At 52.8% G+C, this 17364-nt stretch overlaps 1 protein-coding gene across 6 annotated transcripts in view; it reads left to right on the top strand.

Annotated features, from left to right (window-relative positions):
• RXRA (retinoid X receptor alpha) overlaps positions 1 to 16140 on the top strand; it is a 119213-nt gene extending 103073 nt beyond the window's left edge. For all 6 annotated transcript variants that reach the window (XM_055801112.1, XM_055801116.1, XM_027778056.2 and 3 more), the window contains 4 exons: positions 4123 to 4255; positions 5383 to 5474; positions 7150 to 7255; positions 10970 to 16140. In XM_055801112.1, the coding sequence (XP_055657087.1) occupies positions 4123 to 4255; positions 5383 to 5474; positions 7150 to 7255; positions 10970 to 11117 (479 nt within the window). In that variant the 3' untranslated portion in view covers positions 11118 to 16140. The remainder of the gene's footprint in view (positions 1 to 4122; positions 4256 to 5382; positions 5475 to 7149; positions 7256 to 10969) is intronic.
• The last annotated feature ends 1224 nt before the right edge of the window (positions 16141 to 17364 follow it).

Genomic DNA, 17364 nt, shown 5'->3' with positions numbered 1-17364 from the left:
AAGGCGCATTTTAGGCGTGAAGCTCTTTGCGTAGCTCCAGTCATCAGATAAGTGATTAAAAAGACTTCGGCTTTATGCAACAGAGGGTTTTGCTCCTGTAAACGAAGAGGAAGGCAAGTGGTCAGTGGGATGGATGAAGCCACTTCCAGCAGAGGACAAACTCCATGTGAAGGGTGACACTGGGGGAGGAAATGAGACGTTGATGGCTGGCGGTGACACCCAGCTCTCGGCTTGGCGATGAGAGACAGCGACCTTGGCTAGTCCAGAGAATTTAAAAGGGGATGACGGAGGAGCCCGGTGCAGAGCAGAGGGAGCGGGCAAGGTACCTGGAGTGAACCAGTCTGGCAGCCAAACCCAAGTAAGCCGGGGACTCTGAAGTCCCTGGTAGTTTTAAAAGTTCCTCTTGTTTCCCCAAAATGCACTTTTGTTGGAAATTCAAAAGGGGAAAAGCCAGCGGAGTGTGTGCTCTTCTCTCTGCACTCTTCTGGCCTCGGGTTCACGGTCTCTGTAGATGAGACACCGCTGATCTACCTTGATGGCAGCATTCCTGGCTTCTTACTGTAGAAAGTGTGTACCCCAAAATAAATGCCCATGAAACTGGGCAGGAAAATGCTTTAAGAACCAAGTGCAAGGTATTCACTTCAACATAAAACGTAGAAACTGCCAGAACTCTGCCGGTCCAAGGTCTGTCCTGGTTGCTTCAGGAGAAGGTATAAGGACACCAGAGCAGGAGGATGATGAGATGTTTCCCTCTTCCCACCGCACAAGCACTAGCTATCATTCTGTTTAATAAGGCTGACTATAGCCCAGATGTATGAATCTAAATACTTTCTGTATTTTTTTTATTGACTGTCAACTAGCATAACTGCGTACCTCGGCCCTACATACAACTACCCAGTCCCTCTTGCAACCTCCCTGCAGTCCTTGACCTCAATGGTTTCTGGGCGATTAAGGCACACCAGTTACTGGTGTAGGTTTTCCACTCTTCTTATATTACTGAAAGGAGATTTTTATAGTCACATTTCATCTAGTGCTTATGGCAATAGTCTGGGAATGGAGAATTTGGGGGTTTTATTCTTGCTACAGGCTTGGCCAAGTCCCATGCCTCCCTGGACAGCTCCTGCTAGCTCTTCCGTAGGTGGGTGTGTTGCCAGAGCTGGCTCGGGGACCTCTAGAAAATGCAAAAACTGTATTTTTGAAGAGCGTCTCTAGAGCCTCTTGTGAGAGTGGATGAGCAGAGGAGGCATCTCTATAGAAATCTTTCAGGGCTTTCTGCAAGTATCGCAGGGAAGAACTGGTTTCAGACAAAAAGCTTCCTTTTTCTTTTGTGAAATGGAAACAAGACCCACAGCAACAGTTCAAGGTTTTCCTTTCTCTTTAGAAGAAAGCTTGTGAAAGCTGAACTGGAGATTTTCTGACCTGATGTTCTTGCCTTTGTGCTGGTGCATGTTATGACCGACTCCGAGCTGGCGTCCTGGAGGGGCCACTCCGTGGTACAGGAGGAGATGGGGCTGCAGACCCCATCACATCCCAAATTTCATGGTGGCTCTAACCCCCTGGCACCTGGAGCAGCTCCGATGGGCTCCCTGCTCCAAGCATCTCTGATGGGGCCTCAGATGACCTCCCCCAAGTCTTTTAACCAGTGGCTCTATCTATTATTGAGTGGGGAGAGCAGCCTGCTGAGAACAGCTGCCCATGAAATATTTAAGTATTAAAATTTAGCTAAGAGCGTCAGTCAGGTTCAGTCATGCATCCTTGGAGGCAAAATTAAGTGAAGCACGCATCTTTGGAGGAGTGGTGCCGGGTGGGCCGGCAGTAGCTTTCCTCTAATCCTGAATCATTTAGAAATCTTCCCTTCCTGAGTGTTTTGGAAGAGAAGGAAACCCATCTTTTTCCAGCCTGTTTTCCCTAGGTTTTCTTGTTTCTAAGCTTGCTGTGGCTGAGACAGGAATAACCTGATGTTTTCTCCGCGTTGAGGCCAGCCTGGCAAAGGATGCTGAGCACTACATCTCTGCAGCTACAGTTCATTTTGTAGGGCTGGTGGGGAAACTTGGTGGTGAGATGGATTAACATGATGGTCACTGCGCAGCCAGGTGCCTTCCCTACCCCGGAGGAGCCAGAGCATCCCCGGAGGCTGGAGCCACCGTGTTTGATGAGAAAGGAGTCGCAGGAGTCAAAGGGATCTGCTCTGCTTCTCTAGAGCTTGGGCTGAAATGCAGAACTCCTTGGGTAGACTTGTTTGATCTCTTATCTCGGATTTGCTGCCTGTGGTTATTGTACCTAATTTTTCCTGCTTGCCTCTTTGTCCTGTCAGCATTTTGGGGATGCTCTGGTGAAAGCACCGGGTAGAAATAGGTTCCCCATTTCAGCCCAAATGTCCCAGCTCTAAATGGGAATAATTCATCTGGAGGATGCAGATTAATTCAGTGCTCCTTAGCGGGAATAAGCCCAGCACAGATGCTGGTGGCACCCCGCAGCCTCACCGCTTTCACATCTTCTTGACAGGCGGGAGGCTGGATTTGGAGCCGCTGGGGCTGTGCGGAGCCGCAGCAGAGGGGTGCTGGGTGATGGCCAAGAGGCAGGGCAGCGCTGTGAAGGCTGGTGCTGTGGAGGGACAGAACCAGCTTTGGTTTCTGTGGGTTGGAGCTGCATGGAGGGGCTGCGTGGGGGGTTGCTGTCGGTCTGCGTGTGATGGCTGGTGGGAGGCACCACGACTCTGGGAGTTGCTACTGAGCCGCGGAGCGTGGCTTTTGCAGGCTCCTGGTGCCATCACACATCTTCTCCTCCGTCCTCCTTGGGTTTCACAGTGTTGCAATCCCTCTGCAAGTGCCAGGCCTCGCCCAGTAAATAGCTGAATAAATGTTCCCGTGACTGGGGTGGAAACATTCTGCGGCCGCTTAGGAAAGAGTGAACTTTATTCCTTGTCAACATTTCTAATGGCACAACCCATGTCTGCAGCAGTAGGTAAATACAGCACACGTGGACCTTGTATTTGTTCCAGCCAGCGAGAAAAGATGTGTTTCTGTGGCTGGAGAGGAGGTGAAGGATATTGTTGTATTGCTTTTCCAGCCTGGGAAAAAAAATAAACCAAATATCCTAACATATCTGGACCCTGCCAAGTAGCCCTGTGTTCTGGACAGCAGAACTTTTTCAGGCCAGGTAAATCCGCCACGTGATGAGTGTTGCAGAAGACCCATCTTGTCTTACTGAAAATGCCTCTCCTGCTTGAAAGTCACCAAATTTCCACCCTTCAAGCTTTACAGCATTTCTTCTTGTGATGGGTTTGCTTCAGGCATTCTTGAACTCAGCCAGTAATGCATTTAAGAATTTGAAGTATTAAATTAAGCAGGGGAGCTGGAAGGGAGGTCGCATCTCCCGTCCCTTCCCCATTTGTAACCAACTCAAACTGCTCCCGTGGTGTCGGGGCTCAGGGGATTTATTTCCCTATCTCCTGAAGCAGCATGTCTGGTAACTAGTAAGACAAAAGCTGATTTCTGAGTAGCTATGGAAAGCTGTTAGAGCAGCAGCCGTGGACGTGGGACATCCACGCAGTGGATGGTGGCAGTGGCAGGTGGGAGGGAAGGCAATCCCTTCCAGCATTTATACAGCAGAAGCAACAAACCTGCAAGCAAGAGTTTTCCTGGTCCCGATTTACACAGCTGAATAATGGTGAATGAACTTCTGTGCCCCATTAGGGCCTGAAAATGAGCCCAATTAGCTGATGTAAAGCGTTAATAGGTTTTTAACTGCTCAGAGGCATGGCGTAGAAGGTCAGAGGGGGAGTGCAGGGCTCCACACCCACTCGTAGGTTCACGGTGAGAGGAGCAGGGCAGAGAGCTGTTTGCTCTGGTGCCTGCAAGGTTTATAGAGGAAACTACTTCCCCTATTAGCCTTATATTTTTAGTGCATTTGTTCCTTAACAGTTTTTTCCTTCCCTGACATCCAAGAATGGGTTGGCTCCCCCTTCCCTTCCCATATCCAGCCACGTTACTCTAGCAAAGGCAGTTCTTGAGTGGTTTCCTCCTCTCTTTTTAGCACCAGGGAGGTGATGTTGCTGATTCTCGAACCCACTGAGGACCCGGTGGCTCTAACCTGCGGCCTTGGTTGTTTTCTCCTCCCCAGGGTGGAATGAGCTCCTCATCGCCTCCTTCTCCCACCGCTCCATAGCCGTGAAAGACGGGATCCTCTTAGCCACCGGGCTGCACGTGCACCGGAACAGCGCGCACAGCGCTGGCGTCGGGGCCATCTTCGACAGGTGGGCAGAGGGGAGGATGGATGTGGGGAGTGTATCGCGGGCCACCTTGCCTGGACATCCCCGGCTCTGTCTCCACACCAGTCTGCCTCCGTTCCTTGCGTTGCAGAGGGCTGGAGGGGTCGGATGGAGATGCGTTGGCACCGGGGCTCGTGGTCGGAGAAGCGCGGGCTGAGGCATGTCCATCCCACAGCATCCGTGGGAACGTTGTGGTCCTTGCTGCCGGCAGCACCGTTCGATCTCTCCTGTTAAACCTGTAGAAACCAACAGCCTGAAATAGTCAGGGAGCAGGCTGCCCAGCGCAAATCAAAGCCTCTTTCATGGGGTCCAGATGCCTTCTAATGTTACAAGGAGGCCACTCGTTCATTTCTTTTCATCTTTAATTGGACCAAGACACGATTTTATTTTCACAATGAAAAAGCACCAAAAATACCCAGCAGGTTCCACATGCGTTTCCCGAGGGCTCTTTAATCTTGTGCTTTGGGAAAGTGTTTTGAAGCCAGACTTCCAGGGCGTTTGACCCACAGCGTGGCTCCAGACGCTGCTTAAACGGTGGCTGGTTTCTCTGCCCGAGACTCATCTTGAGATGACTTAGTTGAAACCAAATCACCTTTGCTTCTTTGCTTTGCAAGGAAATTGTTCTTTGGACCTGGGTGACATCATTTGTTTCCTGTGAGGTCATAAGTGCAAGATCATGACTTCACTGCAGGATCTAACAGGAAAAAACTGGGCAATCAGTGGAAAATATTTCAAGACCGGCACCTGCAGTAAGAGCAAAGGGAGTAATAAAAATTACCGGCAGAGGAAATTGCTTTTAGATACCTGTTGGGGTTTTGTTTTTATTATTATTTTTTATTTTTAGACAGCTTTCTCAGGTGCCAAAGCCTCTCAGTGAATGTATGAAGCCAATTTTTATGGTCCCTGTTGTATCTCCGAGGAACTATTGATGTTCCTAATGAGCTATTTTTGATACAGGAGGAAAATGAGGGCATATCCTCAGCTGGTATAAGTGAGCGCTATCCCATGACTTCATTAACCACACGCCAGAGGACCTCGCTCTGGGTCTGACACCTGGATGTTTTTTCATTTCTTTTTAATGCTGACGCCTGTGATTTCTGTGTCCTTTGCAGAGTACTGACAGAACTCGTGTCAAAAATGCGAGACATGCAGATGGACAAGACAGAGCTAGGCTGCCTGCGAGCCATTGTCCTCTTCAACCCCGGTACATGCCGTTATCTTCTCTCCTGTCCTCTCTTGGCTGATGCCGTGTCCTTTTGGCTCCTTTTCTTACCTGTAAAGCTTCAGTGCAAATAACCGAGGGCACCCAGCTCCCGAGGACAGGGAAAGAAGGAAGAGAGGCAAGGATGAAAGTCAAATTAAGCGCTGCACGTGCATCTGCCACCTTACAAGCATGTCCTTTGCAGGTCAGGGATGGATCTGGATCCATGCCCAGTGCTGCTCTCTAGGCCTCCCTTTCCAAGGGGTGTTTTCCCCTTTGCAGAGGGCAGCATGGTTTCGCGGTCCAGAATATTCTCCGTGCAGGGCTCAGGCTTGGCTGGGACTCAGCTGCAATCATCCGAGGAGATGGCAAATGCTGCTTTTGGAGCCGACTTCTATTGATGGGCTGAGTTCTCTGCTGAGCTTGAGGGGCTTTGGCTTGATCAACGTTACACGGTCTTCCCATGTTTAGTTTTACAGCGACTCTGTAAAAAGAAAGTTCTGGTGCTTGAGGGTGTTGTCCCTGAATAGGAGCAAAAATGAATCTAGATATCCTTTAAGAGAAAAGTACGGATTAGAGCAAACTTAGAGCATGGATGTTATTGTCCTCAGTTTACCAATCTCAACATCCAAGGGCTTTTATTAACTGATTTTCTGGAAGAGCCCTCTGCAGACCTGGAGAGGGTGAAAGGCATGAAACGTTCTCATAAAATACACAAGAACTTTTATTTTTTGCCTGCAGTTTGCTTAGTTTTACAGACTCCAGGAAGCTTCGTGCTGCTGGCTTTTCCCCCTTAGCCCCAGCTGCCCAAGGGGAGAAGAAGGCTCAGTGCTGGAGTTGTCTCCGGTGTTTCAGAGAGCACAGCCCTGCTGCAGCGGGGGATAGACTGCCAGCTTGCAGACCCCTGTACAGCTCTCTTGCAGGGGTTCTCTGTATTTTGGAGCAGGTCAGTCCCGAGCAAAAAGAGATGGCAGCCAAGGACAGACCTCCACATCTGTGGCCACTCCTTCCCCTCCCTGCCCTTGCAGGAGCGTGGTTTGTGCGCAAGCACGGCTCTCTGGTCTTTCCCACCAAACCCGGGCCAGTGCATTTCAGCAGGGTTTATTGCTGTTTCTGGCATTTGTTTTTCTGCTCACCCCCCTCCACCCCCTTGTAATCACCCGTAATTTATTGTCTGTAATTTGGGATTAGCCGTATATGGTAAAAGAAGGGGAATCTGGAGAGGTTCCCATCGTGCATGTGCTTGGCGATATCGATTGCTTGACTGTCCCTTTCACCTTACTAAAAACAGATCCTCGCCGTGTCGCGGGGGACCTGCCAGAGCCGGGGCTCTTTGTTCAGCTCTGCCATGGTGCTTCGTGCTGGAGGGAGAAATCCCACAAGCCCAGGGCTTGAGGGGGACTTAAAGCCTTTAAATGAGGGTCTGTGACCGCTGGAAGGAGTCAGAATGGTTGGGGTTGGGGTGTGAGATGGGGTAAACCACCTCTGTAGTCACAGGGCTTGAACACTCCCCAGGAGGTGCTGCCCCAAATACCGGGGTTCAGACCCCACATCCCCACTGTGCCCTGGTCTGGTGGTGCTGGGAGGGATGGGAGGGGCTGGGGGGTGCACGGGGGACTCCTTTCCTGCCTGGAAAGCCTGGAGGTTTTTGGCTGATGATCCTTTCGTTGCCTTTCAGACTCAAAAGGTCTCTCCAACCCGGCTGAAGTGGAGGCGTTGAGGGAGAAGGTGTACGCATCGCTAGAGGCATACTGCAAACACAAATACCCCGACCAGCCCGGGAGGTGAGTTGCTGGCTGTGCCCTGTCCCCCTGCAGCCTCACACGCCTGCAAAGCCCTGTGCATTGGGTGCTGCAGCCGGTGCAAAGGGTCCTCAGGGTCCTGCACCTGCGTGCAGGTGCTGGCTCCTTCCATTTTGGACTGTCTGTTCACACGTCTTCTGGGCGTGAACAGTTCTCTGCAGAGAAAACCCACTCATTTCTACCTGCTTCAGCTTTGAACGTCCTTAGAAAATCCCCCTGTGAAGTGCAGAGAGGTCTTTGTTCCTGTGCCAGTAAATGCAGCACAGCCAGGACAAGGTCGGGAGTGACGAGACCTGAGGAGCTCCAGCTCCTGTGGCCGCAGCAGTGGGATGAGCGCATGGGGGAAGGGGTATCATTTCCCTTTTGGCAACCACGGAGAGCAAACCACAGCGAAAATAAGACGCACATGGAGTTAATTTTCAGTGGCAGATGAGCATCATTGCTGGGAAGTGAAAGCCTCAATTGATGCTCTTTTCTCCCCTCCCCACCTCCCCCAATCCAGCTGGGAATGGGAGGGGGAATTAGGAATGCTTTCCTGGACCGCTCTGGAGCTGAGTGGGCGCATTTTCCCAGTTACAGCCTGAAGCTGGCAACTGCCAGTTAAGTTACTGACAGTCATTTGAGAAACCAAGCAAAGCACTGGAAACTGCTGTTGGTGCTGAGGCGTGAATATTGGGGCAAACAGCCCCAGCAGCTGGGATTTGCATCTCACCTGCATTCCTGGTCTTGCGTGTCTGGATGGTTAAACTAAAAAAAGGATGCTTTTAATGCAGTGGGCGGATCATGCCCTCAGAAGTAATATCGGACTTATTTTTTTCCCCTCTTTGGGTACCTATGTGCTGGCAGATGTAAAAAAGATGTGTTGTTAAGGGGCTTCTTGGATGTTTGTGGTTGGCTTGTGGCAGGGAGAGTTTAGGATGAAGGTGCCATTGGGTGTGCTTGACTTTGCGGTGAGGAGGGGAAGTGAGGGATGGGGATGGTGCACGGAGCAGGGATGATTACCTCTCCTCTCCCGGGTGGTTTGTGTGGACCTCAGGCCAACTCTCAAGCTGATTCCTCTTCCAGAAAGCGTTATTAAATTGCAGTTCCTAAACAAATCCAGATCCAGAGCCTGGACTTTGGCCGTTCTGGTGCTGCAGAAGAGCTCTGCTCCCCTTGGGGCTCACAATGAGCAGCCAGCCATACCTGGCACAAGGACAGTTGCCTTGGGAATCGTGGCCAGCAGCTCTCCTGGATTATTCTCCAAGTGGGATGAACCCTTTGCTTCACACAGGTGTCCAGTGTCTGCAGCTGAGTCATCATGCTGCCCTCACGTGCCGCTGCTGGCTGCTGCAGGCTGGGGTGGTGCTGGGCAGGGGCTGGCATGGGGAGAGCCCCACTCACTCTTCATTGACCAAACCACCACGAAGCTGCTGTGCACACGGAGCAGGGTTGCCGAGCCACCAGTCAGAACCAGTTCCCCAGGGCTCTACCTCAATGATCAGCGATGTGTAAGGGAGTATTTTAGGTCCAGTAGCTGCACCAGTTGGTGTTTGGTCTCTCGCTGGCTTTGAATGAGCTTGGGCTGGGGACCTTCTTGTGTGATCCTCACACCCTTCTTTGGTGACTGTAAAGGATTTTGCACGCTTAGGGCTGTCCGGAGAGCCGTGACTGAGCATTGCTGACCTTACTCCATCTCTTCCATGGTGCAGGGCACTGGTGGAGTAAGCGCAGGTGGCTTGGGAGGGTTAACTCGTGGGCTGGGAGTCCAGAGTTGCACAAGAGCTAAATGCAGCTCTCGGGAGCTCTCTCCATCCTCCTAGTCTCATGGCACAATGTGATTACCATCTGGGGCTGGAAACAAGTTCTTCCTGTGGTTGAGCAAATGCCTGGTGGAGCCGGTGGTGGGTGCCCTCCCCTGCTCCATGCTGCGGCGAGCGCTTGGCTTCCCCACCACTTCGGGTGCCCTTCCGTGCATGACTTCAGCCTAGTGCCCGGCCATCGAGAGCTTGCGAGCACCATGTAAACACCAAAAGGGAACTTCTCTGCAGCAGCGAGACGGAGGGAGGCATTCCTAGGAAAAACCCAGCCATGCTGCCCCTGCGCCAGCCCCTGCTCTTCTCTGCAGGGAGGGCACAGTGTGTACGTGACACCCAGCAGCCGCGGGGAATCAGGGCTATTTTCTCCCCTCCCTGGCACGCTGTGCTGCGGGCTGGTTATCTCACAGTTAAACATATCGGAGGGCTGGAGCCATCATCTGGTTTGGTTTAAAGTGAAACTTCCTGAATGGGCTGGTAGGACTGATTTGTTTTTCCTGGCTCTGCTCCCATCATCCTCGCCAGCTCAGCAAAAAAAAAAAAATAGGCAGAGAGGAGTGTGCATGCATGTGTAATGTCTGTATGTTTGTGCATGTTTCCCCCTATGCGTGTGTTTTCTAGAGAGTCCCCCTCTCCCTGGGCTGGTTCTGGCCTTTGCTTGTGTTCAAGCCTTGATTGTGCAGCAGTAGAAACAAACATGCTCCTGGCCTTTTAAAGGGCTTTTTCCTTGGTTTGAGAGCTCTTGGCCCAGGGAGGTGATGTCCCGCAGTGCCTGGGGTTGCTGCCTGTACTCCTGGGGCGCCCTGGCTGGCATTGCGGGGGGCTCTGAAGCACCCTCACAGGAGCCAGCGGTTTTCTCCTGGCTCCGCAGCCTCCTGCCACCCTCGGAGCCCAGCACACACCAGCCTTTCCCCAGCAGGGCCGGCTTGGCCCTCGGGCTTGTCTCCTTTGCCCCGGCTGGCTCCTGCAGCGCTGTCGGCTCTCCCCAGCCCCCCTGGCTCTCCCCTGCCCAGCTGCACAGCTTTCCTGCCTCTGGGCTCTTGCAGGCATCTCGGCTCTTGCAGGCATCTCCACTCTTGCAGGCATCTCGGTAAGACCTGAGGAGTGTCCCAGCCGGGCAGGGCAGGCTGAGGAGAAAGGGCTTTTGTTCGTCTGGGGCTTGTTGGAGCCCCGCGCTGGGCAGGGAGAAGGGGAGCACCCTGTGTCCTGACTGATTTGCAGCACTCCTTCCAGCTTTTGCATCAAAGCCCTTGTATCCTTCCATTGCTTCACCCCCGAGGTGCCTCCAGCCCGACAGCCGGGTTTCTGCTGCGCCAGCAGCCCCCGGGGCTCGGCAGCCAGCAGCTGAGTGGTGGCTGGCGGAGCTGCCTGGGAGGTGCTTGGTGCATGGAGCCAAGTGCCAACTAACCCCACTCAGCATCTCCTCCGTCCCCTCCCTGGCTGCTTGCCCCCTTCCCTGACCAAAGATGGAGCTGCTGAAGCTGCTTGCAGCACTGCCTGTGCTTGGTGGTGCCTCCTCCCTGTGACTGCAGTGCAGGGACCCCATGAGCATCTCGGGGTGCTCACTGAATGGTAATACATGTCCATGACGCGGGTGTGTGAAGCCAGTGGTGCGCCCCAGTGCAGGGACGGCTTTTCCTTTCTTATTTTACTCTTCCAGCTTGGCTATTGGTACGTTTGTTGTGAATACCCACCGTGGCTGCCTGGTCTTCAAGGCTGGGGACATAATTAGTGATATCTCTGCACAGCTCTGGGTGTAGCCCCATGACTTTGGTAGCAAAAGAGGTTGTGTCTGACTCCCAGCCCTTCTGAGCAGGGGCGACTGCAGAAGCTCTGGGGGTTGGGGCAGAAGCGGGGCTGCCGGTGGGGCGTGTGACCATGTCGTGTCTCCTGCCCCCAGGTTCGCAAAGCTCTTGCTCCGTCTCCCGGCCCTCCGGTCCATCGGCCTGAAATGCCTGGAGCACCTCTTCTTCTTCAAGCTAATAGGCGACACACCGATCGACACCTTCTTGATGGAAATGCTGGAAGCGCCCCATCAAATGACTTAAGAGAACTGCTGCTGGGTCAGTCCCTCGCCTGGCTGGGGTCTCGCGGGGCCCCTTCCTCTGCTTTCCTCTGCCGCTGCCACCCCAGCCCATCCCTCCCTCCTCTCCCCAGTGCTGGAGGCACCGTCTGATCCGGGGCGACCCCCTGCCGTCCTCGCCTCCTCGTCGTCTTCACCCTTGTCCGTTTGCTGTCACTGCTGCATCTCAAGACCTGCTCGCTGATTCCCTGCGCTAGATGTAGAGAAGTGGGAGCGGAGAGAGCTTGCCACCCGCCGCCCCGGCTCGCAGCCCTGCCCCGGCCCCCGCTGTGCCATCAATTTCGGGGTGAGCCACCAGCCGGGTTTGGCATCACCGCGGCCGGTGGTGCTTCCCCCGGGGCAGGAGCAGGGACGGGGACAGTCCCGGCCCGTGGGGCAGTGGGGTTTGGACAAGCCGAGGGGAGTGGTTGAACTTGCTGGATTGCAGCTGGCTATTTTCAGAGGATGGAGTTTTTGAAAAAGAGAAGAAAAAAAAAAAAAAAAAAGAATTCTATTTTTGGTTTCTAACTATTATTAGTAGTCTCGGTAGTTACTTCGCGGAGGGAGAGGCGGGCTGGAGAGGCAGCCCGGCCGTGCCCCACGAATGAGTCACCCGTGGCTGCACAGAGCCTTCTCCTTTCAATTAAAAGCAGAGGATTTGGGATTGAGCTGAATCCCCCTCCAAATAATGAGGCAATGGGTGGCACAGGGAGCCAGGGCACCCTCTGTGCAGAGGGTCCTGCGGGCAGCACTACCTGAAAAATCCCTTTTTGCTGTCCCAGAGGGCAGCTGGGCGTCACTGCTCTTCCCAGAGGTGCCTCTGCGCTTGGTGTGGAGCTGCCCACACGAACACAAGCTGGCTGGAGCACTTACTTTAAGGCTGTCAGGGACTCAACATCACCATTCCCCAGCTCACGGGGTCTTGCTGGGACCCCTGCCCTCAGCACCGTGTCCAGCACCCTGGCACAGACCTCTCGTGAGGCTCGGTCCAGCCTGTCCGGCCAGACCTACGCTTTATTTCAAGGGCTGTTGGCGCTGGAGCAGCAGGAGCTGGCATGTCAGCAGTGGCTCCTTGGTTTTTTTGATCCTGAACGTGGTTTAGTGAGGTTAGAGGGGCATTTCCAGCTGGTGGAGTGGGCTCGACAGAATGCCCCCTCTGTGCCCCACATGGCAGCCCCGGGTACTGGCAGGCGTTTCCCCTGTGCGCCCTCGCCTCGCACGGGGGTTTCGGCTCACCTGGGAGGCTGCTCCTGTTGATTCAGCAGCTACCGTGCAAAACACTGCAAGGCAACAATTAGTGGGAGTACTTGGCCAGGCTGGTAATTTTGGCTGTTAATTAGTGGTGAAGCAAGAAGGGCTCCCCCTCCCCTGAATCTCCCCCCGTCGGGCTGGGATGCGGGGGCTGAGAGGTCCCGACTGGGTGGGGAACCCAGCCCGTCCGGGATGCCGAGAGCACCACAAGCACCTTAGCTTTTGCATGGTCCTTTCTATGAGTCTTGGTGTGACAGCAGGGAGATGGGCAGGGTTTTTTGGGGTGTTAGGGACACCCAGGAACCTGCCCACACCCCATGGGATGGGATTCCCTGAGGAGTGCCTGGGGAGAGGAGGTCAGCCAGGGAGTGCTTCCCCCTCACCTCCCCATTTCACCCTCCCCAGTGGCCCACTGAAAAAAAGTGAGTTAGAGAAAAAAAAAACAGAGCAAGCACTGAGGGATGTTGGGGAGGGTATTTCTCCCCCTTGGCAGGACGGACTGTCCCGAACACACCATGGGATGGGTACCCAGAGCCAAGAACAAGGTGCCTGCGGTTGGCCTGGGGCCAAGGGCTTCCATGTCTTAAACGGCAAACTCTTAGGTCCCAAAGGTATTTCTCTTCTTGCTCTCTGTGGGTCGTAGCTGGCTCTTCAAACATCTTTGTGCCTGGAGTGGGATAGAGCAGGGCCCATGAGACCATCTCTCTTTTCGAGGCGGCACAGTTGTCACCCGCCTGTTGTCATCCCACCTGGCAGCTCGAGTCCCCGGCTCCATCCCCTGCAGTTAACCAGGCCATCTCATTGCTAAATAAATACTCAGGATTTCAGGTCATAACTTTCCCTTAGGCTGGCCTGGAGTGGCAAATCCACAGAAGCAGGGAAAGTGTTTTGGCTGTGTTTCTCCAGCAGCCTGCATGCCGCCGAAAATATTATTAAACAGCTTCACCCTGCAAGAATTTGCCAAGAAAACTAGGCAAAGAGAAATGAAATATGTAAAGGGTGCCAGTAAACACGAGCAGGCTGTTCCTTGCCAGCGTGGGGCTTGCAGGGAGGTGTTTGCTCCCAGCCAGCCGGCACGGAGTGAAACCCGCAGCCAAACCAGCCCTGGCAGCCCCCAGCCCGGCTTTTGCCGGCAGAAAGGACCCCAGAGCTCCCTTGCTGGAGAGGATGAGGGTGCTTTGGGAAACAATTGGTGGACATTGCACTAGAATAAACCCACTGTCCTTCTCCATTGGGTGGAACCACTGTTTTCCTGACTGATGGCTTGGAAGGGGCTGTTGGGTGCTGGGTGATGAACTGGTGTGGCTTGCAAGGCTCTGGTCTGGCCAGCTGCAGCCCTGGGCACTGCTGGGCTGGAAAGCAGGAGCTCCCATCCCATCCCATCCCATCCCATCCCATCCCATCCCATCCCATCCCATCCCATCCCATCCCATCCCATCCCATCCCATCCCATCCCATCCCGTCCCATCCTGTCCCGTCCCGTCCCGTCCCGTCCCGTCCTGTCCCGTCCCGTCCCATCCCGTCCTGTCCCGTCCTGCCCCGTCCCATGCCGTGGCATCCGTCCTGTCCCACCCCACCCCATCCCATCCCAGTTAGCAACTGACCCAGTAACAATGAACTGCCACAAGCCGTGGGTGTCCTCAGCCAGTGGCATGGTGCAGGGGGGGAGGGCGCTGCGGGCCAGGGGCTCTGGGTCAGGACGTGTGTCTCCGTGCCTCAGTTTCCCTGTGGAGTAGCACACAGCCTCAACATGTGCCCCTGGCAGAGGAGGCTTTTGGGGAAAGGCTGAGCGTTGTCCCTGGGCTTTTGGGGTTTGGCCCTTGTGTTGCTGTAACCCAGCATCCCTGCTGCTTTCAGTAAAGCTCTTCTGATCCCCCCGGCAGCCACGCTGGGCATTTCAGGTTGCCAGCAGGTCCTGGGTGTGTGTGATCAACCTGCAGAGTGCAGACCCCAGCCCACCCAGCGCCTCCCCCTCCAACATCACCAGCCCAGCCCTCCCCAGCAGAAGGAAAAGTTTTTGTGCGTCCAGTAACATCTGCCACAGCAGCCTTAAAGCAATGTGCTTTTGCATGAGTTTGAGTCTTTCATTTGTATTCTTTTTCACTTTGGGCTTTTTTTTTTTTTTTTTGTCCTCATCATAATAATTATAAATATACTACGTGCTTGTTTGAAGAGGTGATACATGGTTAAGAGAAAAAAAAAAGGCACATTATTCACTAGAGGGGTAGGACTTTCATTTAACCAGATCTTAGTAGTCTTGTAAAAATCTGGTTTGATTAGGGTGATCTATTTTTTAATATTTTTTTCTTAAATTCCTTTTTTGTTGGTGGGACAATCTTTAATTTTCTAAAGATAGCACAAACATCAGCTTTTCAGCCACCCACCTGCCACCCTGGATGTTCCTCGCTGCCTTCTCACGTGTGTGCGTTTCAACCAAGCCCTAACCCCAGCGGAGCCGGATCCAGCACCCCCGCGGGCCACCCCGTGAGGATGCTGTGGCTTCCCGAGCATCCATCTGCACCGATGGGCTGAGCACCGCTGCCGGGTGGGACCTGTGGAATGGAGTTACGGGCAAAGGACCTTCATCTCGCCAGCACCCATGGCTGTAGGAAGCCCACCCCAACCCGCTGAGCTCACCGGCAGCTTCTCTGCACTTTGGGACCCGGGGGCCCCCCCGTCCTCACTGCCCACCCTTCCCCGCCTGGCCGGCTGGGCTCAGCTTCTGGTCATGGAAGGGGCTAAGGATGGTGGGACCGTGGCTCAAGAGCTGATGCTGTCCCCATCAGTGACGAGCGTGCATGATCTGGTTTAAGTTGATACATATGTGCGTGTGTATACATGTATGTACTGTAGATATATACACTGTATAAATATCCTCACTCACATATACATATATTATAACTGTAGCAAGTACAGACTTTTTGTGGGTTTTTTTTGTTTTAAGTCAATTCTGTTTTCCAATTTTTTTCTTGGTTGTTTTTTTGGTTTTTTTTTTTTTTTTTTTTGCTTCATGTAAGCAAGTACATTGTATCTGAAGCCCTTTCCTAATTGGCAGATGCCAAATCTGGATCTTTATTCCGCGAGACAAAGGAACTGCATCTATTTTAAGATGCCTTTTGTTTTGTTTTTTGGTTGTTTTTTTTGTTGTTGTTGTTTTTCTTTGGAGCAGCAGGTGGTTTTGAGTAAAAATAGCTTTAGCAATTCCCAATACTTAGTGATGGATGCCTTGGCTATGGGATGCATAGATAAAAAATAAAATACATTAAAATTTAGAATGACAAAAAAAAAGATAAGGAAAAATATCTAAAGCATCAATAAAGTTAAAATCTATTTTTGTACAAATGTAATTTTATCCCTTACGTATTCTTGGATATTTTCTTTCTGGATTGTTTTGTTTCTTCTACAGAGATTGTTATAAACTCTCTTATTTTCTCTCTCTCTCTTTTTCTCTCTATAAGTGTTCAGCCACAGGGATAGGGATCTGGAGAAGAGGGAGAAACTTTTGACCGTGTTTTAAAGGCTTTATATGAAATCTCTTTTGAAGTAATTTTTTTGAATGAACTTTTTATTTTTTCCCCCACTTCCAAAATCTTTTTTGGGGGGTAGTGGGGTGGTGGGTGGGGAAGGGTGGGCTGGACTGGGGGTGTCTTTTGTCACGTATATCTGGCGTTCCCGCAGGTCTGTTTTACTGTGAAATCACTACCGTATATAATTATTCACTTTAAAAAAAGAAAAAAAAAAAAAGAAAAAAAAAAGAATTGCTGCTGGAAACGCCAGTATTTTGATGAACAGTTGTATTAGAATTGTGGAAAAACAAAAGAAAAAGAAAAAAAAGAAAAATAAAAAAGGAGAAAAAAAGAAGAAAATATATGAGCATTTTAAAATATAACCCAGTCCAAGACCTTTTTTGTTCTTCACTGGTGTGTCTTGAGCTCTTCCTTCAGGTGTCCCCACTGGGGGGCTGTGTCTGTTGGGGTCCCCATTGCCCCGGAGGGTCCCCATTCCCAAGGGACCATCCCTCCTGCTCACTGCGAGGCCGTCAGAGTAAATCCCACCCAGCTGTAAGTATGGAGCAAGGGCAGACCATGGGGGGAACTCCAAGACTTGGCGAAGGCGAAATTATTTTCCTTCCCCTCAGGAATTTCCCTTGACTGAATTTCAGATCCCTTTGACATCCCCAGCTGTACCCAGGTAGGGACCACATTGTTCCCTCCAGCGCATCCCCCTCCTTGTCTTGCAGCAAACAGGACAAGTGGCCGTTGTGGCCACTGGCATGGCCAGACACCCGAGGGGTCCAGGTGCCTGTGGCTAGTGGCCTTTCCCTGCATGGGTGGCAATGGGGTGACCGAGGCCACCCTGGGCGCATCGCAGAGCTGCGGGCAGGGACAATCCCAGTGCCATCATGGGACACCGCATGGGACATGGGCTTTGGGGGACCCTCTGACCCGGGGGCACGGGGCCACAGAGGCTGGGCAGCACCCCCAGGGTGCAATATATGAGGGTGTAGTGACTTACCTGCGGTGTACGCGTGGGGACAAGGGGCTGTTTTCCAGCCCCCATCCCTCCGGGAGTCACACCAGTCGCCTGCGGAGCGGGAGCATTGCTGCCAGGGCAGTGCTGGGAGCCTGGTGCAGCGAGTGCATGCACAGGAGCCGTTAGCGTTGGCCTTGGCTTAACCTGGATTTGTTGCCAGGTAGAAACAAGATTGAACTTGCTCTTGGGTTTACAGCGGAGATAAATCCTCCCCCGGCGGCTGCAGAGCCGGTCAAATAGAGCAGGAAAAGAAGAGTTTCAATTTGGTTAGTGACGATCCGTGCTGCTAACTTGGCCGCAATATTTTTTCATTTGGAAAGCCCTGGGAGGTGGCTGGAGGAGGGCAGGGGAAGGGGCGCAGGGGGTTATCCACCTCGGCAGCAACCTGCTGCTCCCCATTACGGGGCAGCTGCCCCCTCCCATCCCCTGCCCCGCTTTGGGAGACCCCA

This window comes from Falco peregrinus, chromosome 1, assembly GCF_023634155.1.
Source record: "Falco peregrinus isolate bFalPer1 chromosome 1, bFalPer1.pri, whole genome shotgun sequence".
Taxonomy (NCBI): domain Eukaryota; kingdom Metazoa; phylum Chordata; class Aves; order Falconiformes; family Falconidae; genus Falco; species Falco peregrinus.
Note: the sequence above shows the minus strand (reverse complement) of the source record. Positions and strands in the feature narration are given on the sequence as shown.